General features: G+C 35.1%; 1 protein-coding gene across 7 annotated transcripts in view; it reads left to right on the forward strand.

Annotated features, from left to right (window-relative positions):
* ADGRL3 (adhesion G protein-coupled receptor L3) overlaps nt 1–26,616 on the forward strand; it is a 915,407-nt gene that overhangs the window by 750,970 nt on the left and 137,821 nt on the right. For all 7 annotated transcript variants that reach the window (XM_030925166.1, XM_030925184.1, XM_030925200.1 and 4 more), the window contains 4 exons: nt 18,932–19,115; nt 20,009–20,131; nt 25,085–25,293; nt 26,258–26,434. In XM_030925166.1, coding sequence (XP_030781026.1) covers nt 18,932–19,115; nt 20,009–20,131; nt 25,085–25,293; nt 26,258–26,434 — 693 coding nt within the window. The remainder of the gene's footprint in view (nt 1–18,931; nt 19,116–20,008; nt 20,132–25,084; nt 25,294–26,257; nt 26,435–26,616) is intronic.

Consider the following 26,616-nt stretch of genomic DNA (forward strand, 5'->3'; position numbering starts at 1 on the left):
GGTCATATCCAAATATAATTTGCTTTGAGGTCTTTTTATTTTCAGAAGAAACTCTGATGAAAAAGTTTTCAGCTTAAGAGAATAAAAAACCAGCAGAAAGATACAGTAACTATGTTTAAGGGGAACTGTTCAACTGTTTTCCAGAGACAGTACCATTTTCCACCAGCAATATATGAGGATTCCAGGCTGCGCGCAGTGGCTCACGCTTGTAATCCTAGCACTTTGGTAGGCCGAGGCGGGCGGATCACTTTAGGTCAGGAGTTGGAGATCAGCCTGGGCAATATGGTGAAACCCCTTCTCTACTAAAAATACAAAATTAGCCAGGCTTGGTGACACATGCCTGTAATCCCAGCTACTTGGAAAGCTGAAGCAAGAGAATCGCTTGAACCTGGGAAGCAGAGGATGCGGTGAGCCGAGATCATGCCATTGCACTCCAGCCTGGGCCGCAAGTAAATCTCCGTCTCACCAAAAAAAAAAAAAAAAAAAAAAAAGAGGATTCTAGTTGCTCCACAACCTCACCAACACTTGTTATTTTCTGTCTTTCTTACTATTGCCATGCTAGTATTTGTGAATTGAGGAAGTACTTGACTGTAGTCATGGGATTGGGGGCAGAGGAAAGTTTAAAAATATAATTCATGAACCAGTACAAATCATGTAGTTTCAGAGAGAGGTCCATGGTTTTCCTGAGAATATGGGAGTAGAGTATGATGCTCCAAGAGCTTAAGAACAACTGCCTTTATGTTTTCTAAATGTGACCAGAACTTAGGTTTGCATTTTTTCCTTATCTTTCAACCTCAAATTGTTGTTTTTAAAATAGTAATAGTTGTCAGCATTGTTCTCCTCTTTAGCAGGAACTATTAAGAATTACTGGTGTTTATTTTTTACTACTTTTAAGACAGGACATTTTCCTCATTATTAAAAATATTTTCATTTTTATCAATAGTTTCTTTTGCCCACCAAATCTCAGAGGCAGTGTGTACTTGCTAGAGAGTCTGCAGTCGACCATGCTTAATGGAAAATATAAGTTCATCTAGGTACTGATGTGATTCCTTTGAGTCATTGTGTAGAATCTGTTTTGGTCACTTGCATAGCTTGGTTGAGAACTGATCAGAAAAAAATAATAATAAAAAAAAAAACGTTAAGCAGGTGTGAATTTAAAAACAAAAAAACACACACCTGGTTTTTCTTCTTCTTCTTTTGTTTTTGAAAGGCAGGTAGTCTATGTGATTTTTTTAACGCTTAAAGAGCATTATTATAGTATACTAAAGTATACTATATATACTATATAGGTATATAGGACATAGAGAGCTTATTACTGTAATATATTTTATATATATGGTATGATATAATACTATATCCTAGTAATGGAAAAGCATCACATAGTGAACAACAAAAATATTTAAGAATTACTAGTTAAGCACATGTGCCCAGTATAATCTTATCAGCTCTGCGAGTACAGCAATACACATAATAGGCAAAAATCCCTGCACTCTCTTCTCTCTTCTAAGGTGAAAATCCTAGTGAAAGAATATGAACAATACACTGAATATGTAAAATATATGGTATGCCAGATGATGATAAATGCTATAGAGTAAAATAAAGCAAGAAAGCATGAAATGAATTACCGAGGTGATATTTGAGCAAAACTCAAAAGGAGATAAAGGAGTCAACTGTGCTGATATGCAGGAGGGAGCATTTTAGCAGAGAGAACAGAAAGTTCCTGAAGCGGAAATATTCTTGTTGGTAAGGAAGGAGGCTAGTGCAACTGGAACAGAGTGAAAAAGAATAGGATCACAGGGTGTGAGCTTGTGGTACCGCAAGGCTCAGATTCTGATAGATGATTGTAAGGCCTTCAGCTTTTATTCAGAAAAGCCTAGTAAACAAACCACTGCAGGTTTCTGAGGAGAGGATAATTATCTGATGTTTGTTACAAGTAGAGAGTAGCCAATAGCAAGAAAAGTAAGGGCCAAAGCTGGGTGACCATATGGGTAATGACAGCCACTTGGATTAGTATATTAGTTTGCATACTGAGGTAATTATTCGGATTCAGAATTTTTTTAAAAAATGAAATAAGATTCACTAAGAGATTGTGTGGAGTTTTCAGAGAAAAAGAGGAGTTGAAATGACAGAATGTTTTTTGCCTGAGCAATTGGAAGGATGAAGTCGCTGTTTATTGAGATGGTCTGTCTGCAACCAATTTGGGAGGGTCAGGAAGAGAACTCCACTATGGCTCATGTTTTAAGTTTGAGATTCTTATTAGACATGCAATATCGATGTTAAATATGTCATTAAATATACAATCATGGTGTTCATTTGTGAGATTAGCCTGGAAATAATTATTTGGTAGTGTTATGCTTAGAGTGGCATTTGAAATCAGTGTTCTAGATGAATCCATCAAGGGGATGAGTGTAAAGAGAGAAAAGAAAAGAATCTAGGACTGAGCCCCAGGACTCTGTAACATGAAGAGGTTGGGGAAATGAAGAGAAGTCAGCAATAGAGACTAAAAAACAGCCTTAAGGAATGAGGAGCACCAGGAGAGTATGGTATCCTGGAATCAACTGAAGTTATTGCAGAGAGGATGAAATGATGTGAAGTGCTGCTGAATCTGCTCAGAAATGCTGATACAGCTTTTCAAAGATAAAAGTAATGTCAACTTTTGATAATTAAAAAAATTCCAAAGCCCACATGTCTACATTATTACATGCAATATCTAAACATTTTTGCCCATTCTTTTCAATTTTTTTGTATTATTAATGCACACTTGCTGTGAACCAAAGTTGCTACTTGTGCCTTTGACAAAGTGCAAATTGAATTATGCCAGTTTTACTTGTGTGCCTTTGGTGCATAAGACAAGAAGGATTCTAAGCTCCATTTATACTGCTAGGAAGAAATTAATGAGTATTTTCAAGTTCCTTGTTTGGTCACTTAATTGGCTGTGTGACAAAGAGCTCTGTGGTGCATGTCAAACAACTTTCAGAGTCCTCTAATGATTTGTGCTTTGCTTGACTTGTGATACTATTCTGTGTGGCCTGTCAGGCTGGATATCCTTGTTAAAGTGGCTAGAATAAATTGGCTAGCAGTGTGCATACAATGTAGTATATTAACCGCAGCAACAGGGAGTACTTTTAGCAGCTCTTTCAAGAGATTTAGATGTTTGCCCATAAGCATCAAAGCCAACCCAAACTTTCATTTAATATAATTAAAAGGACATCTGAAAGTAGTTTGAATCACAGCAGGTTCTTGTGGTTTGGTAACCCTTTGTTAAAACCCTGTGAACTTAATATATTTCACAGCTTGATAAATCTGCACTTGATTTATGTCAGTAAGAAAGAAAATATAAATCTGCACCCTGCATGTTTCTGATGCCCTAAACCTATTGTTAAAAGATATTGAGATCAAAGAAAGTGACTTCTATCTACAAAACCAGAGTACTGTAGTTTTTTTCAGATAAAGAATGGTTATAAGAATTCCTTTCTATAAATTGTAGACATTAAAGGCTACTACATACAAAGCCATCATTGAATCAAAAGAGTAAAATCATACGTAATGTAAGCAGAGTAATTCACACAGGTATTATTGAAAAATCTGAACAGGTCAAGTTGTAAATCTAATGATTTAAAAACTTCCAAAGGACAGTGACAGATGTTGATGATGGAGATTCTGCATTGACGTGGAAAGAACATCATTCTGGGAATCTCTCACAATTCCCCTGGCGAATGTGTCAGGTTAGATAGAAATGGCTGCTTTAGAAAGCCATTTCTGCCTCCTTTGTTTTGTACATTTCCTGTAAATAAACAAATGTTCCAGCTGCTGTTTGTATACACATGGTTTGTGAATGCTTCAGGAAGTAATTCTAATGAGGGTGTGAAAAAAGTGTCTTTCTGTTTTTAAATAAAATGTTGTCATCTAAAACAAAAATGTTTTCTCTCTTCTTTGCACCAACTTGTGTTCTCTTCTCATTTATTTTTTTGATCAAAGTCTGGGCCATTATGTAATTGTAAAACTGTTTACTTAAAGCCCATTCTATGCATCAATGCTTTCTGAACATAAGTTTACCTTCAGAAAAGTTTTAAATACATAGAATATAAATAGATACTATTTCTATGCAAATGCAAGAGAATACACATCAATTTACTTTTCCATTTCTTTAACAGTTTGATGGTTACATAGCTAACCAAAAGGCAAAGGATATTAAAAACAGCATTACATGTCGGGCACAGTGGCTTACGCCTGTAATCCCAGCACTTTAGGAGGCCGAGGCAGGTAGATCACCTGAGATCAGGAGTTCGAGACCAACCTGAACAACATGGAGAAACCCCTTTCTACTAAATATACAATACAAAATTAGCCGGGCATGGGGGCACATGCCTGTAATCCCAGCTACTCGGGAGGCTGAGACAGGAGAATTGCTTGAACCCGGGAGGCGGAGTTTGCAGTGAGCCAAGATCACGCCATTGCACACCAGCTTGGGCAACAGAGCAAGATTCCATCTCAAAAAAAAAAAAAAAAAAAAAAAAAAAAAAAAAAAAAAAAAAAAAAACAGCGTTACAGATTTAAGATACTACTTTCTGAAACTGTCATTAACTTTTTTGGTACAGATCAGAAAAGAAATGGAAATTTTGAAGTCCAATTTGCAGTAAAGTAGTTGTCTGAGGGCATGGAACCAAACAAATGATTTTTTAGGACTGCTCCCAGAGTTACAATTTTTATGTTTTCCTTTATTTAATACATGAATCTTGGACAGCTGGTAGTAACAGAAAGTTAGCTATGGTAGCTTAAACAAACCAGGGCTTTATTCTTGCACATGAAGAATGCAGATGAGGCAGTCCAAGATTAGCTTGGAAACTGCATGAAATCATCAGAGACCAAGGCTGCATCTGGTTTTTTGCTCCATCATCTTTAGCACATGCGTTTCCATCCCCAAGATGACAAGATGGCTACTTAAGTTCCAATCATCATGTCATGACAATCTTCCAAAAGGAAGAAGGAAAAGGATAAGTACCGGAAGGATTTGTCCCTTTTAGTACTTTCCAGGAGTCTCTCCAAACTATTTCTTATTATATTATGTGGGCTACCCTATTTGCATAGTTAAACACTTCATTAATAGGTGCAGCTTCGCAGCTGGGCATAATGTCCAATGATTCTGTGTCTAACTCAAGAGGGATATTGGGCAACTAGCAGCCTCAGATGCAACGAAAATGCTTTTTCTTTTTCTTATTTAGTAACAGTGAAATCTTACTCAGTTTTAATGTAATAACCTACCATAGATTTATGACAATACAAAGGTAACTTTTGAACCCTAGATATAAATAACAATGTTCTTCTACTTGTTCTGTTAGTTATAGTTTGAGATTAATCATTTTGTCTAAAAAAAAAAAAAAACTTAAAAAAACTATTTGAAACTTCTCAGATTGCATTTTTCTACCTTTTAAGTAATTTTTTGAATAGCTAATATAGACACATGGTATAAAATTCTAAAGGTAGAAAATAATTATTTCTCCCTCCCTGTGGAACCTCTGCATTACTAACTCCAGGGCACGCCACTGACATTGTTGTCTATTTCAGTGGTGCCCCCTTGCGGTTGCGTAGTTCAACCCGGCCTCTTTTCTCTCCACGGTCTTTAAGCAGTCCTTTTCCAAAGCATGATCACTGTTAGCTTTTTTTTCTTCCTTTTTTTTTTTTTTTTCTTTTGAGAAGGATTCTTTGCTGTCACCAGGCTGGAGTACAGTGGCGCGATTTCGGCTCACTTCAACCTCCGCCTCCCGGATTCAAGTGATTCTCCTGCCTCAGCCTCCCAAGTAGCTGGGATTACAGGTGTGAGCCACTGTGCCCGGCCTGTTAGCTTGTTAAATATCTTACCAGAGAAGACTATGTTTACACACATCTATATTTTTATACTGTTTCTTTATAAATCTTGTCATACAATCACAAAAACAGTGTTGTTCTCCTTGTAGAGAGAAAAGACTCTGGGGGTAACTTGTGGCCGACCCACACAATGGGGTAGCATTCTGCCCTGGAAAAGAGTAAATGTGTAGACAGGATCACGAGCTAGAGTAGGGTAGTGTTTGTATCAACAGAACAACTTACGTCTTCATCAGTAGGAAATCGGTTGAATAAACTGCTAAATAAAGGAATACTTCCTAGCCTCAGAAACAGTGAGGTAGAACTTATGTTGACTTAGAAAGATAGGTGTGATATATTTTCAAGTAAAAATAAACAAGCAAGCCAAAAACAACAGATAACAACCTTATTGTACGGACTGAGTTTGTGCTCATGAATGCGTAAATATTTACAGGTCTAGAGAGATCCACAGTGAACTGTCAAAAGTGATTTTTTGTGTGTGGAGTTTTACGGTGTTCTATAAATGGAATTTCAGCTTTTACCATATATACTTCTGTAATTTAAAACTGTTTATAAATATGTCTTTTTAAAACTAATAGATATTATTTTTTGAAACGGTTTTAGATTTGTATGTAAAAAATTTAAAAAAATGATCAAGTCTGATAGAAAGTTCCCATATGCCTCCCATTGACATGAACAACTTCCTCTATTGTTAACATCTTACACTAGTATGGTATATTTATAATAATTAATCAACCAATGTTAATATATTATCATTAACTGAAGTCCACAGTTTATTCAGATTTTTAAATTTATTATCTATGTCCTTTTTCTGTTTTAGGATCCTATCCAGGATATCATATTACATTTAATTGGCTCTGCTAGGCTGTGGCAGTTTTTCAGACTTTCCAACAAGTATCTCCTTTTCAAAGTCTGAAAAATACATTTTTTATTAAAAAATAGTAAACATATATACTTTAAGAAAAGCATAGATTTATTCCTTCATTCAATCAGGCAGCATTTGTTGAGCTCATTCAGTCGCTGTTTCAGGTGCAGGGATTCGGGGGTGAAGACAGATAGAGTTTCTGTCTCGTAGGGCTCACACCCTAGTTCAGCCAGCTGGAGTTATGGAGAAAAATAGCCAGTAAATCAGTCAATCAATCAAAGTAATAAAATAAGATTGCAGAAATGCTGTTCAAAGAATTCAAGCAGTCAAATGAGTAAATATGACCTTATGATTACTTCATTTCATGCGGATCAGGGAAGACTTTCTAAGGAAGTGATAGGCAATTCAGTAATGTGACTACCTGGAGAAGAGCATTCCAAGATCAAAGGTCACCCAAGGCCGAGATGGTCAAGTGACAAGTGGTTGGAGAGTTCAGGGAATAGAAGGAAGACAAATATGCCTGAAGCAGTGGGTTGAGGGAGAAGGCTATGGAAAAAAATGAAGCGTCTGAGTACTATTAAAAACCTTTGACCAGGGTCATGACATATTTTTTGCAAAATGACTTTGGCTGCAAACTTTGTTTTCCTCGGATATTGATTCTTATAACTTCAGCTATTATCCTTGTGTAGATGATTTTCCAAAAAAAAAAAAAAAAAAAAAATTTAAACAACTGCTTTACACATTGTCAAATTCCTCTGTTAATCTGTTCCACGTACTGTCTGAGTAATGTTTTAAAAATGCAAATTTGATCATGACTTGACCCTATTCAGCCTGTCCCTTACTCTCTTTTACCCTTATAGAAAAAAAAAAAAAAAAAATCCTTCTCTGAACTACAGTGCTTGAATATCAGACTCCTGTTGCTAATTTCTCACCCCTTTAACTGGCTCCTCCTCGGATCCTACACTGCCAGAGGATTTAAATACTTTCACTTCGCGTCTTTGTACCTTTATAAGTCACAGCTCCTTCTGCTTGGATTAATTCTAGATTTGCTCTCCTTTCTCCTTCTGTTCGTTCCAGTAACTTTGACTTACCTATCAACACTCACTTCATACGTCAATTACTCTAAGGAAGCATTCTTTGTCCCACTTAGTCTGAATGAATGACCTCTTATGTGAACTTACAACACTCTCAGTTTTCCTCTATCACAGCAATTATCAAGCTGTATTTTAATGTCTCTTCACTCCCTCTATCAATAAGCTGCTTGGGAAGGAACAGTGCCACTTTTATTTCTATATCTTCAGGACCTTTTAAATTGTATATAGCACATATTAAGTGGTCTCCAAATATTTACTGTTTAATTCAAGCTCCAGGCTCAAATTTCTGATTGCCTGCTAGTATGTCCACTGCAGCTGAAATTCTGACAACACTTGTCAACATTTGCTGTTGCCAATCCCTCTCCTCGCATTCTCCCTTAAATTCACCTCCTCAGGCTTGTGCCCCCACTATACCACTGAAACTGCCCTTGTTGACCTTGTTGAGGTCATTAATGACTTCTAAATGCTGCTAGACCAACAGTCGGTAGTCAGTCCATACCTTACTTGATTAATTAGAAACATCTAGCACAGCTGATCACCCCCTCTTCCTTGATATATTCTCTTCAGGACAACTCACTTTATTTTTCTCCTACCTAATTGACACTTCTTTCCAGTCTCCTTTGCTGGTTCCTCCTCTTCTCCTCAAACCTTTAAGCTTGGAGTGCCCCCTAGCACAACAGTTAGTCCTCTTATCTAAGCTTTGTACATTCACACCCTTGGTGATCTCATTGATTTACATACCACCTATACGTCTATGACCTACAAATATTATCCATGGCACAGACCATTCTCCTGAACTCCTGAATTAATTTTCCAGCCAATTTCTCAATAGCTTCACTTTGTTGTGTAATAAACACCTCAAACTTTCCATATCTGTAACTGAATTCCCAATCTTAACTTGCAAACCATTCTTCAGCATCTCAGTTGAAGTGGTTGAGCCCCAGCTCCCACCTCTACTGTTTTCCTTTGCTTTACTCCTGACACATGCCATTTTAAGGTTTTGGACCATGCAACCCTTCAAAAGTTCCATTTGAAGACTTTTATTCTGGTTGTTCTCTCTGATTGGAATGCTTCTCTTCCAGATGCCTGCATGGCTAACTCTCTTAATTCCTTTGTCTTTTTTGAATTGTTACCTTTTCAGTGATGCCCATCTGTACCATCATATTTGAAAGCCAACCTCTATCCCAACACCATCCCTGATTCTAGATCCCCCTATCCTGTCTATTTTCTTTTATTTCACACTGTACATCGCATCTTCTAACAGTATATGGTTTATTATTTGCTTCCTTTGCCAGAATGTTCAGTTCTAAGATTATTTTTTCTCTGCTTTGTTAAGATGTATCTCAAGGGTCTGGAACAGTGTTGGCATGTGTTAAGGGCTCAAGAAATATTAATTAAATGAATAGATGTCCTGCTTTGAAGTGTTGATACATGAAATTGTACTGATTGCTCCTCAAAAGCAGTATCTCTGTGGTTTTCTTTTTTGTTTTACAATCACTCTGTTACCCGGAACAAAAATAAAGTTATTATTTCTAGTTCAAAAAGAAGAATTTTTGGACACTTTCATGATTATTTTTGAAACCAAGGAAAACCCTCTTTCCATCTGTGATACCACACTCTCTGACTGCTTACTCTTTCATCTTCATTGTCAACTATTCTTACTTCATTTGCCCCTCTATTTTGTTAGTGTTTCTGTACCATCAATTATTCTTCTACACAGTTTATCTGGGTAATTTCAGATATATCAATGGCTTTAATAAGCCTACTTAAATTTATGATGCATACATTGTATTAAGCCGTTTTTCTGCTGCTGTAAAGGAATATCTGAGCCTGGGTAATGTATAAAGAAAAGAGGTTTAATTTGCTCATGATTCTGCAGCCTGTACAAGCATAGCACTGGCATCTGCTTAGCTTCTGGGGAGGGCCCTGGGAGATTTTACTCATGGAAGAAGGCAAAGCAGGAGCCGGCATATCACATGGCAAAAGCAGGAGCAAGAGAGGGAGTCGAGTAGGTGTCACACACTTTTAAACAACCAGATCTCACAAGAGCTCACTCACTATGTGAGGACAGTACTCTGCCCTCATGACCCAAACATCTCCCACCAGGCCCCACCTCCAACATTGAGGATTACAGTTCAACATGAGATTTAAAAGGAAAAATATCCAAACTATCTCATGAACTATATGTGAATATCAGATATCTTATATAAGCTTCAGGCCCATCTAGATGCCATTCACTTACAGTCATGCATTACCAGTGAGGATACATTCAGAGAAATGCTTCATTTTGCTGTCATGCAAACATCATAGGGTATACTTACGAAACCCTAAATGGGATAGCAGATTACACACCTAGGCTACGTGGTACAGCCTACTGCTCCTTAGGCAACAAACCTGTACTGCATGTTACTGTACTGAGTACTGTAGACAATTATAACACAATAGTATGTGTGTATCTAAACACAGAAACGATACAGTAAAAATATGATAAAAAGATAAAAGCTAGTACACCTGAATAAGACAGCTCCATTTTAATCTTATGGGACCACCATGGTATACATGGTCCATTGTTGAGCAACACATCACTATTCAGTGCAAGACTGTATATTTCATTCAAAGTAGGCAACCTGAATTTAATGTGTTACTCATACTCTCCACCCACACATATACTCTTATGCCCACTACCTTTTGAAAAACAAAATTCCCATTTGAAGTGAGTGCTACCTCCTTGACTACCCCAAATTCTACGCATTGCACTTCTTTCTTTTTCTCGTCAACTGGCATTAGCTAATCAGGAAATCATTTTAAATATCTTTGGAATAATCTCTGCTTTTCTTTTTCTCCAGAACCAGAATTCATGTACTTGAGCCCTGGTTCTACTCTATGTTAGCTAATTAGCCTTTAGATAGTTACTTAACTTCTACGAGTCTCAGTATTCTCACTGTAAGATGAAGATGATAATAAATTATACCTTGCTGGGTTACTTTGAAAATTAAAGGAGTTAATGCATGTAAACCATTCATATCAAGGTCTGGAATACACTCCACAAATATTAACTGTTACTATGTATCACTCTGTTACCTTACTTTTTTTTTTTTTTCCAGTGACTATTTGTCACTTTTGGGAAGAATTGTAAATACCTTAACATAGTTTGCAAACCTCTTTGAAATCTAGCCTTCACTTACCAGTCTTACCACTGAACCCCTTATACTCTTTGCTCTACCGTAAGGAATTTGTTTTCAGTTCCTTCGCAGTGCCTGTTCTCTTTCACCTCTGTACCTATAAGTACACGCTGTCCCCTTTGTCTCTTTGTTTAGTGTTGAGCTCCATCTTGGAAATGTCCCCCTTCATGGAGCTTTTCCAATACAGAGCTTGAACTCTATGTTTCCATCATTATAATGCTTGCCATGTTGGATTTTAATTACTTGTTTAATTGCCTGGCCTAACTATATTGCCATTACCTTCAGGGAAGGGAGAACATCTGTCTTTCTTGCTGCATCCCAGTTGACTGCCACATTGAAGATGCTCAATTAATATTTGTTGAATGAATATTGAGTTAGCAAGGAGTTTAAGTCAGGTCTGTAGATCCATTTAATTCCTGTAACACGATAGAGATTTATTTGACAGCATTCAGTCATTTCATTCTAAAGTAGAATTAAACAGTGATATGATCAAATACAGTTTGCAAAAAATAATGCTTTAAAAAAAATAAGGGTCTCTTAAAGACAGTCTGTTCTATGAAATTTTAGTTTCACCTTGTTTTACTCCTAAAGGTCCTTATTACTATATTAAGGTCACTTGTGTTATGTGATCTAATTTTAATTAAGATTTGAAAATGCCAGCACTTCACTGTAATATAAAAGGTGGTTCAGAGATTAGTAGTTTTTATATACTTAATAATATCAAATGACAGTGGTTATAAAAAGCACCTTAGGTTTATTGATCAGATGTGTAAATATCAGTCATTCAACTTGACTTGTAATAAAAAACCTGCAAGTTATAAACTGTTTTGAAGACACTTCTAACACTTGACCTTTACATTTTGATTTGAATCAATATCTAAACACAGATTGCAGTACAATGTGTCCTATTCAGTAATGATTTTAAACTTTTGCTTCATTTTACTTTACTCTCAACTGATAAACTTTATATCAAGAAGTCAAAGTAAAGAATTAAAGAACATTTTGTTTTTATTATTTCAAATTATAAATCAATGGATACTATTTCCATCTATCTATCTGCAGTGTATACATTCAGAAAGCAAGAAATGGGAGCAGAGACCTGGAAACATATTTTTCTTCCTTAATATATCCTGAGATTTAGATATGAAGAAAAATATTTAAATGTAACTGTATATATAATATAATAAAATAATAATATAATAAAATAGCATTGTTCAGCTTGATTATGGAATATATTGATAAGGACATGATGCATTCAGGAAAATATATTTAAAAAGTGGAAGTAGAGTAAAATATAATTTATATTACTAGGCTATTTTTCAAAAGAATTTAGGCAATTCATTAGTGTAAATGTATCTATTACTATGAAATAATTGTTCCCAACTTTCAAATGGGCTGCCTAATATCAATTTGCTTTTTTTATTTGATCATCATCAACTTGCTCATTATGTACTTTAGCTTTGGATTTCCTCTTCAGAGTCAAAGAAAATGTACTCATCCTCTAGTGTCTAACTCAAAAATAAACATTTTCTGGGATGTCTTTATGGACCTGCCCAGCAAGAATCTGTTACTTTTGTGCTGTATGCTGTGGGTTTCTAGATCTGTTTGTGCTGGAGCATAGGTAAATTGAAGGCAAACTCTATGTTTTTCTTCTCTAACCTCATTCAACAGTGCCTTAACTAGTTCTTTGCAAATAATACATATTTAATGAAATCTTATTAAATTACATTGGAAATTACCTTTGGAAACATTATGGAAAACTTTTTATAAAATATATATATATTTTACTCATAGTGTCCTATGTTCACTATAATAACCTGTGGTTTAGATTTTCTTCTTCTGAACTCTGTCATCTTAACTTCCTCTCATTCACCCTGTCTCACTCTCAAATTATGGTGATATCTGAACACGTTATTCTCTCAGAAGTATTTGGGGAGACAGGGAAAAAAATAAAGAAACAAAAAAGGATGCTTTCAGTTTTCCTATTGTATATAATGTCATTAATAATTTGATAATAAAAGTAACTTACCTTTATGTGATAAATATTAATGAATACCCAAAAGGTATCACAGCACTAAAATTTACTCTGGGAAAACACAAATGAATATGATCTCTTCTGTGAGGACATCATAGTCTGGTGAGAAAACCAGATACAAATATGGATAATTCTGTTAAAGATAAACAAATACTAAAATGGGAGCCTTCTGTGGTCTGACTGCTTGTATCTCCCCATAATTCATGTGTTGAAACTTACTCTGCGGTATAGTGGTGTTGGGAGGTGGGGCTTCTGGTGAGGTGACTAGGCCATGAGAACAAAGCCCTAATGAATGAATGTTACTAGTGCCCTTAAAAAGGAGGCCCAAGGTAATTTGTTTCTCTCTTGAACTCTGTGAGGATGCAGAGAGTGAGACCTCACCAGACAATGAATCTACAGGTGCCTTGATCTTGAGCTTCTTAGCTTCCAGAACTGTGAGCAATAAATTTCCGTGGTTTATAAAATTGTTCAGTCTAAGATATTGTGTTCTAGCAGCCCAAATGGACTAAGAGCCCACTGGGGTATTGATTTTCTGAAGTGAGACTAATTCAGGGAAGTATTGGCTAGTTAATAAGTTTTATCATTTCTATTGATTCTTTGCTCTTATACTCATCAAACTAATAACTTCAGAGATTTTTATTTTGGCTGATATGAAAATGGAGAAAACTGACTTATGTATGAGTTATCCCACATGGCAAATCCCTCATCTAAGAGTTACCGAACACTGCTTTTGGCTCTTGTAAATGAGACAGTGTCTCCTGCTTCAGGAAGCTCGCCATCTGTCTAATGGGAAGTTTAAGATAGTTGTGCCGGTAGACAAATATATGAGACGTCTTTAGATAATGACATATGATACAAAGAAAACAAAACAGGTAATAGATTTAAGGATGGGGGGATTCTCCCCCACATTTTCCCCGGTTTTGCTAATAATGGAAGACCTCTCAGAGCAGATGATATTTGAGCTAAAACCTGAATGAGCTAGTGATTTAAAAACTTGTCTGCAAGGCTGGGTGCGGTGGCTCACGCCTGTAATCCCAACACTTTGGGAGACTGAGGCGGGCGAATCACGAGGTCAGGAGATCAAGACCATCCTGGCTAACATGGTGAAACCCTGTCTCTACTAAAAATACAAAATAATTAGCCGGGGGTGGTGGCGGGTGCCTGTAGTTCCAACTACTCAGGAGGCTGAGACAGGAGAATGGTGTGAACCCGGGGGGTGGAGCTTGCAATGAGCCAAGATGGCACCAATGCACTCCAGCCTGGGTGACAGAGTGAGACTCTGTCTCAAAAAAAAAAAAAAAAAAAAAAAAAAAAAAAAAAAAAAAAGAACAAAAAGAAGCCATGGTGGTAAAGTTAGACATTTATACATCTTTCCATAAGGCATTCCTTCTATTGGAGTATTTATTTTTATGATTTTCAAATGGAGGAAGAGGGGGTAACTAAGTTCCCCAGATGATTTTGCTTACTTTCATAGTTTGATATTTACTGCTCACCTGGGTAAGAGGTGCCACTCATGTGTTTCTCCCTGTTGATTCTTTTGTGTATTCTTCCTGAGAAATCTTAGGCTATTTCACAAATACATCCTCTTGGAATAATGACAAAAGTTGTCATTGCAAAAATATATAGCAGTTTTTCGCAAAGGTTTTTACAGTAGTTATAACAAATAAACTCTGTATTTTGAAATATATAAAGTTTAATTATAAAGTATATAGCATCCTTAACAAACATATCACAATTATATACTATGAGTAATATTCGTCAACTGAATTTGCCTAAGGTCTGAATTTAATGATAAAGGTCCTAATAATGTTGCATTAAAAAATAATGCAAATATGTGTCTAGTAGGATATGGTATGTCCATAATCTTGGTGTGAATCAAAATGACTTTTGGCTCTTTCCCATTTGTATTTGATTTTTAGAAACAGTAAAAAGTCACTGAGAGTTTAGTGAGTATACTGTATGATGAAAAGGATAATACTCACCCCTACCTACTCTCAAATTGAAATATAATGAGTCTTATATTGAGCTTATGGAAAGAATTCAAATAACTAGTTTGAGAAAAAAATTATCTTGTGACCAGATGTCATAGTGTGTGAATAAAATATACAATACATAAATGTATAAGGAAATCCAAATATAGGTATTCATTGAGGAGTTGTAACTATTTAATTAACCTTCATTTAGCTAGTAAAGGGACATGTCAGCAAGCTTCAGAAAGTTTAAGTCATTTATAATTATAAAGCTTCTAAGATGGACTTAATTGTGCTGTCTCACTAGCAGGAAATGGGGCATTTTATTCGAGTCTCTAAAAAACTCACTATGAACTATTTAATACACATGTTGCCTTTACTCTCCAATTCCTCAAAGCTTCAGGTAGTATAGGCTTCTGTAGTTGTGTAAGAGACCAAATTATGCAGATTGCATTACTGAAGATTTATTCCTTCCAGATCTCAATTCAGTGTGGCTATTTAGCAATGATCAGATATGAAATGTGCTTTCTAAGTGAAGACTTCCCTTCTTCCCACACTGGACTGTGATATCAAGTAAGAGTAAAAACAAGGTTACATCTTGAGCACTTGTTTTGAGCCAGACAACTTTCTGAGATTATTATATTATCATACCAAATTCATAGGTGAAGTATAGAGAAGTTAAGTAACTTGCCCAGTGTCACACAGTAAGAGGCACTGTGAAGGTACAATTTGGGGGATGTGGTTCCAAATCCCACACTCTGATTTTAGAACTACAGAATACTGTCTCTCAGTCCTTGTGTAAACATTTCCTTGCAGTTATACTTAAACAATGGTGAAGAGGTGTGTCTTTGAGCAGACTAAATAAATGTTAAATTGGTGTCATAACTCACCAAATCCTAGGTTTGGGGGCCACATTTTGAGTGTGTTGCTTTTTAGTAAACTTGGCAATTGTTTGGGCTTAAAGCCCAAAATTAGTAGAAAGCCTTCCTAAAGACTGCCTTATCTTGAAGAATACACTTGTTGAAAACTTGTAGCTATGAAAAAATATTGCACTTTGCACTTTTTCAGTTGCAAAGCTAAGATAAATTAATAAATGGTAACTTTGATTTATTTGCTGTCGGTTCAAAGACATACAAAGTTTTTTAGATAAAGTAGTCTGTTGTAAACACGTTCCTGATTTTGTTCATTAGTTTATATATATATATACACACACACATACACAAATATATGCAGTATTTTATAGATATATACACACATATATACAGCATTTTATGTATATATATATTTAAAGGACATACACACACATATACAGTCTTTCGTATATATACACACATACATATATACAGTCTTTTATGTATATATATATTTAATGGAGTCTTTCAGGTTTTCTGTATATAAGATCATGTCATCTGCAAACAGGGAGAATTTTGCTTTTTCATTTCAATTTGGATGCCTATTATTATTATTACCTAATTGATCTGGCTAAGAACTTCAAGTACTATGTTGAATAGTGGCAAGAGTAGGAATCTTTGCCTTGTTTTTGATCTTAGAGGAAAAGCTTTCAGGTTTTCAATGTTGAGTATGATGTTATCTAAGGGCTTTTATACATGGCCTTTATCACGTTGAGGTAACTTCTTTCTGTTCCTAGTTTGTTGAGTTTTTGTCATGAAAGGTGCTGAATTTTGTCAAACACTTTTTCTGTGTCTATTAAGACAATCATGTGATATCCTTTATTCTGTGAATGTGAAGTATCGCATTCATTGTTTTTTTTTATGTTAAACTCTCCCTGAATTCAGGGATAAATTGCACTTGATCATGGTTTATACTTTTTTCCTTAAGTGCTGTTGGATTTAGTTTGCTAGCGTTTTGTTGAGAATTTTTGCATCTGTATTCATCAGGATATGGCCTGCAGTTTTCTTGTGGTGTCTTAGTCTGGCTTTGGTGTCAAAGTAATGCTAGCCTCATAAAAATGTGTTTGGAAGTGTCCCCCCCTCTTATATGTTTTGGAGTTTGAGAAGGACTAGTGTTAATTCTTCTTTAAGTGTAGAAAAATTTGGTAGAATTCACCAGTGAAGCCATCTGATCCTGAGCTTTTCTTTCTTGGGAGTCTTTGATCACTGATTCAATCTCCATATTAGTTATAGGTTTAGTCAGACTTTCTATTTTTTCCTAATTTAGTCTTGGAACACGTTCTTTCTTGTAATGTTCTCGGAGTTGACCATAGTTGTTTCTTTTTCCTTTTTTCTCATCTTGCATTTTTTTAAATTATGAAAATAAAAACAATAAAGGTCAGAAGAGAAATATATTATGCCCAATCAAATTTCCCCTAAGGTAAGATTTTAATTAATTATTATAAGATTATTAACTAATTATTAAGATTATCAGCAGCTAAAATGGCTGCTCCATAAAGAACAGGCATAATTTCTGTTGCATGTGGGACTTTCAGAGCATTTTTAATGAATTCACAGTATCATCTAATCCCTGAAAGAATACTTCTTTACACTGAAGAGGTCTATGTTCTCTTGTTTTTTGTTTGGCTTCAGAAAATATCTATGTCCAGTGTTTAAACTCGTGAGAGACTTTTTCGATTTGTTTGTGGTGTTCCTCTTTTAAAAAATAATCCAAAGCATGCAAATTGTGAGTAGGATTATTTTACTTAAAAGTATACAGTGATGTTGATTTTTGACCAAAACTTGGAATAGCTGGGAAAATATCAAGAAAAACAACTTTTATCAAAGGCAAATTAGTTTTTGAAGCTGGTGTTAATTGGCAGCCAAGGTGTTTCATTAGGAAGCTGAATTTTTAACAGTTGTTACTTGGTTACTATGAAAACACCAGCCAGGAGAAAACATTGTCTTGTGGAGGGTGTTTCTCTAGTCTCTCCCAGCCCCTCTGCCAATGTGTCAATAATGTGAGTCCTGTTTTAAAACACTTATGTGCTGCCTGGTAACTGTGCCTGTGTTGGCTGTTTATTCAACTTTATTTCTGGATTAGATGCATATTTCATAATGATTTGGGTTCAGGGATGATCACTTTCAAGCTGAAGGTATTGTATCTTTCTATTTTACAATTCTGTATGTTTGAATGAAACCCAAGACCTTATTGGGAGAACTGTTTTTCTTTGTAACCGACAGCATAAAGCAAACCACAGGAAATATATAAATTGTAACTACAGAGATGATTCTTTTGGATGAAGCAATGAGAACTGTAGTGTTTTGTCTCTATGTGTGGGTGTACCTACTGCTGATTTTTTAAAGATAAGACACCTGAGGACCATAGGTAGTAAGGTTCAACTGTTTATTCCCCTCCTTAGTAGTAAACAGCATGAAGAAGGTTTCTCTTTGTACATAACATATCCAAAGCCCCTGGAGTATGTATCCTTTGATATTTTCCCCATTCTGACATTTTACTAGCTGGCTAAAAAACAGATAGGTTTGCTATGTGAGTCATCAACCTATAGGCAACAAATTCTTGGATTGTCACATTTATGGTCATCCTTTTAATCTCTGTTGTGTTCAGCATCCAGTTTTATGGTAATGTACAGAAAAAATGATTTTCTCTGAGTCATGTGGTAAAACTCTTGGTTTAAATTTTTTGTCAACACTTCCCCAGCCAAATAATTTAATTATGTGATCATAGTCTTCTTGAAGCTTGTGTTATTGATGCTAAGAAGAAAGCATGACTTTATTTGTTGTCTTTCAAAACAAAAACAGGTTTTCCTCTTGCTTTGCAAAGTCTCAGCTAGGGTTTTACAGAACAAAATAATGAATGCTTCTGCTGCAGCATGTCACAGGGGAGGCTGGGACAATACTGAACTCATGCACACTGCTGATCCTTGCTTGCTGGGCAACATGTACACCTGGATTTCTGACAGCTATGTGGGTTCACTAGAGACCTCTGTCATTCTTTTCATCCTCTTATAGGCAATGGTCGAGACAGTTAACAACCTCCTTCAGCCACAAGCTTTGAATGCGTGGAGAGACCTGACTATAAGCGATCAGCTACGTGCGGCCACCATGTTGCTTCATACTGTGGAGGAAAGTGCTTTTGTGCTGGCTGATAACCTTTTGAAGACTGACATTGTCAGGGAGAACACAGACAATATTAGTAAGTGGCCTTTGTTATTCAGAAGGTCCAGACACTGTTGTATATCAGAAGAGGGAAAAGAAAAAAAGTATCTCTGGTGTCCCAGATATGAGTGATACTTTATTTCAATGGAGAAAAGTCATTCTTTTTCTAAAATAAAGAGGGCATCACTTGTCATTGGCTTAAAAGGATAGAAAATCATGTGTGCTATCTTTCTTAGGACATTTCGATATTAGGTTCAATATTGAACACAGTAGCCTGAGATCACTTACGGTGAGGTTTGTTTTTTTAAAGGACTTTTGTGTATGTATTATACTATTTAAAATTTCATCCTCTTAATACAGGACTATTAGGAGTTATTTCAGTTATAATGAGAGTATCTTTGAATTCACATTATAAAGAAGTCATTTGAGTGAAAATGATAAAACAGTGTTTGATAATCGTGTTATTTGACTTATAAAGGATATCAATCTATTTTTATTGTGGATTAGGAGTAGCTAACACTTTTATTTCAGAAGTTATGATAAAGCTGTTTCAAATTTATTGGACTTAAAGATCAATATTGATAGGATAGTACAGCTCTAGATTACAAAAGGATTTTTATTTAATTTATAAAATAAAGATTATATTTTGAAACTTAAGGCCAATGACAATGTATTAGAATTTGGGATTGAATTTTAAATTTTAGACTTTATGATTGACATGTTTGTATTATTTACATAATTTTAATAACTTTTATTTGCATTATTTTTATAAAATACGAACAATATATTTTCTGAAAGATTTTCATAAAGCATGACAAATAGAATGAGAATTCCAGTGTTTTGATTTCAGAAATACTGCAATGATTTAGGAAATTATTGTAGCTTAGGTATGTTTCTCAATGAGCACGGGTATCTCTTTGATATTAACAGAATTGGAAGTTGCAAGACTGAGCACAGAAGGAAACTTAGAAGACCTAAAATTTCCAGAAAACATGGGCCATGGAAGCACTATCCAGCTGTCTGCAAATACTTTAAAGCAAAATGGCCGAAATGGTAGGTTAGAGTTTATTTTTTAAGCTTGAGGGAATTGAACTTGCATCAAGTCATTCCTTTTTGGCCCAGAATATTAGATCCACTGTTGAGGAACTTTTCCCCTCTTCCTTTTCCTACACTATTCTCTTTCTCCTCCTCTTCCTCCTCTTTCTACTGTACAGCACCATTAATATTACAGTGATATTTATTCTACAGAATTCCCAATCAGATTTGGAAATTGTTCCATTACTTTTCAGTTGCCAGAAACTTAAATATGAAGGAAATTATGGACAACAAAATTCAGAGGATCTGGCATCTTTCCTCAAAAGGAGAAACTCTCACTGAGTGTGCAGATTTCACTTGTAAAATTTTTTATGGAAATTTTACTTTTAATTAAAATTTTTTTTTTGCTTATTCAGCATCTTTTTGAGGGTTTTTTTTTTTTTTTTGCTTATTCAGCATCTTTTTGAGAGTATTTTTATGCTTTTCTTTGCAAAGCATACAAACATTTAAATGTAAGGAGATAATTTTGGGAAATGGAACTGTACATATAATCAGCTTAGCTTACTACCAAATTGAATACACTGAAAATAATTAAAATTCAATAAATAATCTTATAAAGTATGTCCCAGATTTCACTAATATTAAAAAATGTTTGAACTTACACACATGTATGTGCATGTATATGTATGTGTGTGTATATATGTATATGTATGTGTGTGTATATATGTGTGTATAGATGTGTGTGTATATATATAAATATGTATGTGTATATATATATCTCCTCTAAAATAGACCCCTCTTTCCCATATTTGTACATATATGCATACACACACACACACACACACACACACACAGATATTTCTTTTTTGCCAAGAAAGGGAGATTGTTTAATCTGCCAGGTGATAGGAAGACGACCTCAGTTCCTAGTCACCAACTTAATGCTAATATTTCATATTGCAAGGTGAACAGTGTTGATAAATAATATCAAGAAAAACAACTTACATTTGTTGTCATAAGAATAAAATGGTCTGTAAATGTTAGAAATATTGTAAGACTAAACTTAGGAATCATTTTTTATGTTACTCATTTGACTAAGAAAATTTTTGAGACAGCAGTAAGATTAAGTAGAGCAAAATTAGATTCCTGCTTTAGCTTCCTAAATTGTTTCCCTGCTTCCATTCTTTTGCCCTCCAACAGTATATCCTGTTGACAAAGGGTTCTTCCTGAAACATACATCTGACCAGTTGACCTCCACTTACACTTAGAATGAAATCTCATGACTTAACCAGGCCTGCCACGTGCTACCTGGTCCACTTCCTTACTGCCTCATTTGCCACACCTCACATTTGTCTTCAGCATGTTCTGTGTGATCCAGACAGAGTAATCTTGATTCTGTTTCTTGAACACACCAAGCATGTTCCTGCATCAGGTTTGGGTTTTTTTTTTTTTTTTTTTTTAAACCTTTCTACTTAGAATACAATTTTTACTTTTTTTTTTTTTTTTTTTTTTTGCATGGCACCCTCTCTATCATTCACTTTTTAGAATAAATCTACCTCTATAAGGAGAGTCTTCCCTATCTCCTCTAAGGTAAACTCCTCTTTCCCAATCACTCTTTCCCCATTAGCCATGATTATGCCAATGTTTCTTCATAGCATTTATTCACTTATCATTATAAGAAATAATATTATTATTATTTTTTAATCTGCCTGCTTACTGCCTGGGTCTCCCTCCAGGCAGTAAGCTCCATGGGAGCAGGGGCCTTGTCTAATCTTGTTCACTGATGTAACCCTAGTACTTCAGTGCCTGGTTCATCTATACATCTATATACTCACTACTTAAGTATACAATAAATGTGTGAACCTTCAGACACAAAGCTGTGTATCTGAAGACATGTAGAAATATATTAGTCAAATTAAGTTCTGTGTTCATTTATTTTCTAAATTAACGTATAGTTGTTTTTTCTGTGTTTTGTTTTGTTTTAATAGAGAAAAGGGTCTCTCTGTGTTTCCCAGGCTGGTCTTGAACTCCTGGCCTCAAGAGATCCTCCCACCTCAGCCTCCCATAGTGCTGGAATTGCAGGCATGAGTCATCACACCCAGCCTGTTTTTGTTTTTGTTTGTTAAAGTCACATTTAAGCATTAATTTTAGAGCAGAGAATATGAGAGAATTGCCAGTGACTAAGTGTGCTGGTAACACGGTGGGATGTCAAAATGACGCCATCCTGAAAGTGGAAATTGGTATGAATTATCAGCCAATTATAAACCAATTAAAATGGAAGTTTTTAATGTCAACAAGAAAAATGCATGAATGTTCTTACTTTTCACCTTTCAAAAATCAGCATTTTAATACCAAATCTAGAGGGAAAGAACAAAATTAAATTGTATGTTATAACAGGTAAGTATTTAGTGAATTACTATGATTTGCTCAGTACTGTATTAACACTTGTAGATTAGATAAGAATGCTCTCTTCCATTATGTAGCTCTCATCATAATGTCTTTGCTGGATTATGGAAATGATAATGGTTATCTCATAGAATCACTGAGACGGCTGGAGAATCAGTCCCAGAAGATAACTAGAGCAAGGAGGCTGACAGCAGCCTATACCACATCACAGAATCACTGCTGTGAAATGTCACTGCTGCTGCAAATGAACTCTGTAGCAGTAACTGTGCCGCTGCAAAATGAACTCTGTAGCAGTAACTGTGCTGCTGCTGCTGCTGCTGTTGCTGTACCACTTCCTGCTTCTTTGTGTCACTAGCTCCTCATCTGATATCTGAGGCTACTGCATCTGATTGGATGCATCTAGCAGAAGTGCCCAGAGCAACCTATTCACAATAAGCTAGGAAAGCAAGTATATGTCCATTTTGTGTCTATAAATTCCGAGGAGTAGGGAATTTCCCAAACACGGGAGTTAGATGTTAAATAGCCCTCCTCCTCAAAAAAAAAAAAAAAAAAAAAAAGAAATAAAAAAGCTTTTTTTTTTTTTTTTTTTGCCTATCTCCTCACACGACTCAATTTTCTTTTTTTCCACTTAATTCGAAGATTCAGAGATAGGGACTGTGACTTCCTCTTCTTAGTAACCATAGTAGTTGGGGCCAGAAATAAGATATAGGGCTTGACTTTTTTAAATAAAGGAAAAATACAATTTTAAAAAGTGTGTTAAGAGACAATTCACTTCATAGAGGATTACATTTAAGAGACTGTCATAAAGGAAAAAAATAAGGTGGAAGGACTTGGTGACTTTGTGGAAACAGTGACCTTAAAATAACACGACAACTGAGTTTTAAGACAGGTAAAGATTGTGAATTCTTATGTGTTTTCCTTAACATTGCAATTGAGAAATAATTTACATACACTAAAATATACATTTAGCTTGAGGAAGCATTTAGCTTGGGAATTTGACAGTTGTACATTCTTTTATAATATCACAAAAAGAAGGAAAATAAATATCTTCTGTACCCAGAAAATTTTCCCATGTCTTTTACCAGTCTTCTTATTCCCTCTCCTCACCTAATAAAACTTTCTTCTCATTACTATTTCTGTAGACAACATTTGACAGTTTGTTTGTTTGTTTGTTTGTTTGTTGTTGTTTTGAGATGGAGTCTCACTCTGTCACCCAGGCTGGAGTGCAGTGGCACAATCTCAGATCACTGCAACCCCTGCCTCCCGGGTTCAAGTGATTCTCCTGCCTCAGCCTCCTGAGTAGCTGGGATTACAGGTGTGTGCCACCACGCCTGGCTAAATTTTGCATTTTTAGTAGAGACAGGGTTTCGCAATGTTGGTCAGGCTAGTCTTGAATTGCTGACCTCGTGATCCATCCGCCTCAGCCTGCCAAAGTGCTAGGATTACAGGCATGAGCCACCGCGCCCGGCCAAAATTTGCCAGTTTTTTAAGACCTCATATAACTGGTATCATACAGTATATACCATTTTCTGTCTGAATTCATTAACCAGGCAAAATATTTTTAAGACTGTCTCATGATGTTCCATGTATCAGTAGTTTGTTCTTTATTGATGAATAGTATATTCTATTATGTAATATGGCATAATTTATTTATTCTCTTATAAATAATAATTGACTTGTTTCCAGTTTGGGACTGTTAAGAATAAGGATATATATCCACATGTATTGTGGTGGATATATGTTTTCACTTTTCTAGGAAAGGTAGATGTATGTTTAATTTTATAAGAAATTGTCAAACATTTTTTCCAAATGGTTGAACTATTTTATACTACCACCAGAAGTGTATGAGAGTTCCGTTTCTTCCACATCCTTATCAACATTAGTGTGGTCAGTCTTTTCAATGTTAGAGATTCTTGTGGGTATGAAATGGTAACTCAATGTAGTCTTATTTTTTCATTCCCTAATTACTAATGATGCTGATCATTTTTCATGTGTCTATTGGCCTCTCCTTTATTTATTTTCTAAAGTGTGTATTTATGTCTTTTGCCATTTTAAGATGCCATTAATTTATTGTTGGATGGTAAAATTGCTGTATATATTAATGAATCTTATTTTTAAATGTATTTCAGTCTGCTTGTTTATTTTCTTAATAATGTATTTTGATAGATTTTTGGTTTTGATAAAGTTTAGTTTATCATTTTATGATAAATGTTTTGGGGTCTTATTGAAGACATTCTTACCTTCTTCAAAGTTCAAGGATATTTTTCTATATTTTGTTCTAGAAGCCTTATGATTCTGGTTTTCATGTTTAGGTGTATGATCTATCTTAAATTTAGTTTTGAGTATGGAGTGAGATAGGGATTGAGGTTCATTTTTAAAAATAGTGGTATGTAGTTATTTTAGCATAATTTGACTTTTCTCTCCTCATAAATGGCTTGATACTTTGGTTGAAATGAATGCTGAATTTTTTGTATGAATACATACTATATGGATTTAATTTTCTATTTCATTAGTACTAACTAATTTAAGTAGAATAGATAAACTAATCAGAGTTTGCATTTATTTTAGGAGAGATCAGAGTGGCCTTTGTCCTGTATAACAACTTGGGTCCTTATTTGTCCACGGAGAATGCCAGTATGAAGTTGGGAACGGAAGCTTTGTCCACAAATCATTCTGTTATTGTCAATTCTCCTGTTATTACAGCAGCAATAAACAAAGAGTTCAGTAATAAGGTTTATTTGGCTGATCCTGTGGTGTTTACTGTTAAACATATCAAGGTAAGAAAATGGCATATTAACTTGGGTGTTCATATTATCTGTATTTTTATAACACTGAACATTAAGTGTATTAATTTTATTTTTTCTATTTGACATATAGCAGTACATTATTTGTACAATATAGTGGTAATTTTTTTTTCAGAAATAAGATTTGGAGGAGAATCATCCTTGTATTTGTAAATACTTATGGTGAAAGCATTCATAGATGGATTTATAAATGCTTCTCCATAACTAAAAAGACCTAGTCCAAGTGTAGAGATCTAAAATACGGCCGGAAAATCATAGATAATATTACAAAATTCTGTTGTGTTTGGGATTCATGTGAAATGAATAGATTTTTAGCTTCTCTTGCCACAAAAACAAGAAAACAATGGGTAACTACGTGAGATGATGGATACGTTAATTTGCTTCACTTTGGTTACCTTTCTACTATCTACATGTATTTCATAACATTATGTTGTATACCTTAAATATTCACAATACTGTTTATGTTTTTTAAAGAAGAATAGGAGTACATTAAACAGAACTAGACATGGTTCTATATTTGATATTTCAAGCAATTATGTCCATGTGAATATATATTTTTGCATATATACAAAGATTGAAGTTGTAAATTCAACAAAGATTTCTAAGGATCATCCATTCAGATGTTGGTTGTTAAGAGCAATTAACCTCTTTATTTTGCAATGTGTATTAATTAGTGTGATTTTGAAACATTGATATTAGTATATTCTTTTACTGTTAATTTAAAAAAATAGTGCACTCGTCTCTAGTCAGAGGGAACAAACAACAGCATATATTCAGTTTCCCTTAGAATCGATGAGGCCCACTCATGAAAACACTGGTGGACATCTCTAAAAAAAGGGAACAGAATATGAAGTTGTATTATATGTAAAGAAAATGCCAACTTAATTTACGTGATCATAAAGTAGTTGTTGATTTTATGGATTTTTTTCCCCTGTAGCAGTCAGAGGAAAATTTCAACCCTAACTGTTCATTTTGGAGCTACTCCAAGCGTACAATGACAGGTTACTGGTCAACACAAGGCTGTCGGCTCCTGACAACAAATAAGACACATACAACATGCTCTTGTAACCACCTAACAAATTTTGCAGTACTGATGGCACATGTGGAAGTTAAGGTAAGATATATACCATAGAATGAAAATGTTTTAGTACATAATATGATCACTAACTGTAAATAGTCCTAACTATATGGGCTCTCATATTTCAATGTTTTTCTACTTTCGTAGTAATTCTATTAAGGAACTCTCAATGTTCAAACCATATCCTTGTGGATGATTCAAAGAACTTGTTATCTCTT

This window comes from Rhinopithecus roxellana, chromosome 2 (genome assembly GCF_007565055.1).
Source record: "Rhinopithecus roxellana isolate Shanxi Qingling chromosome 2, ASM756505v1, whole genome shotgun sequence".
Lineage (NCBI taxonomy): Eukaryota > Metazoa > Chordata > Mammalia > Primates > Cercopithecidae > Rhinopithecus > Rhinopithecus roxellana.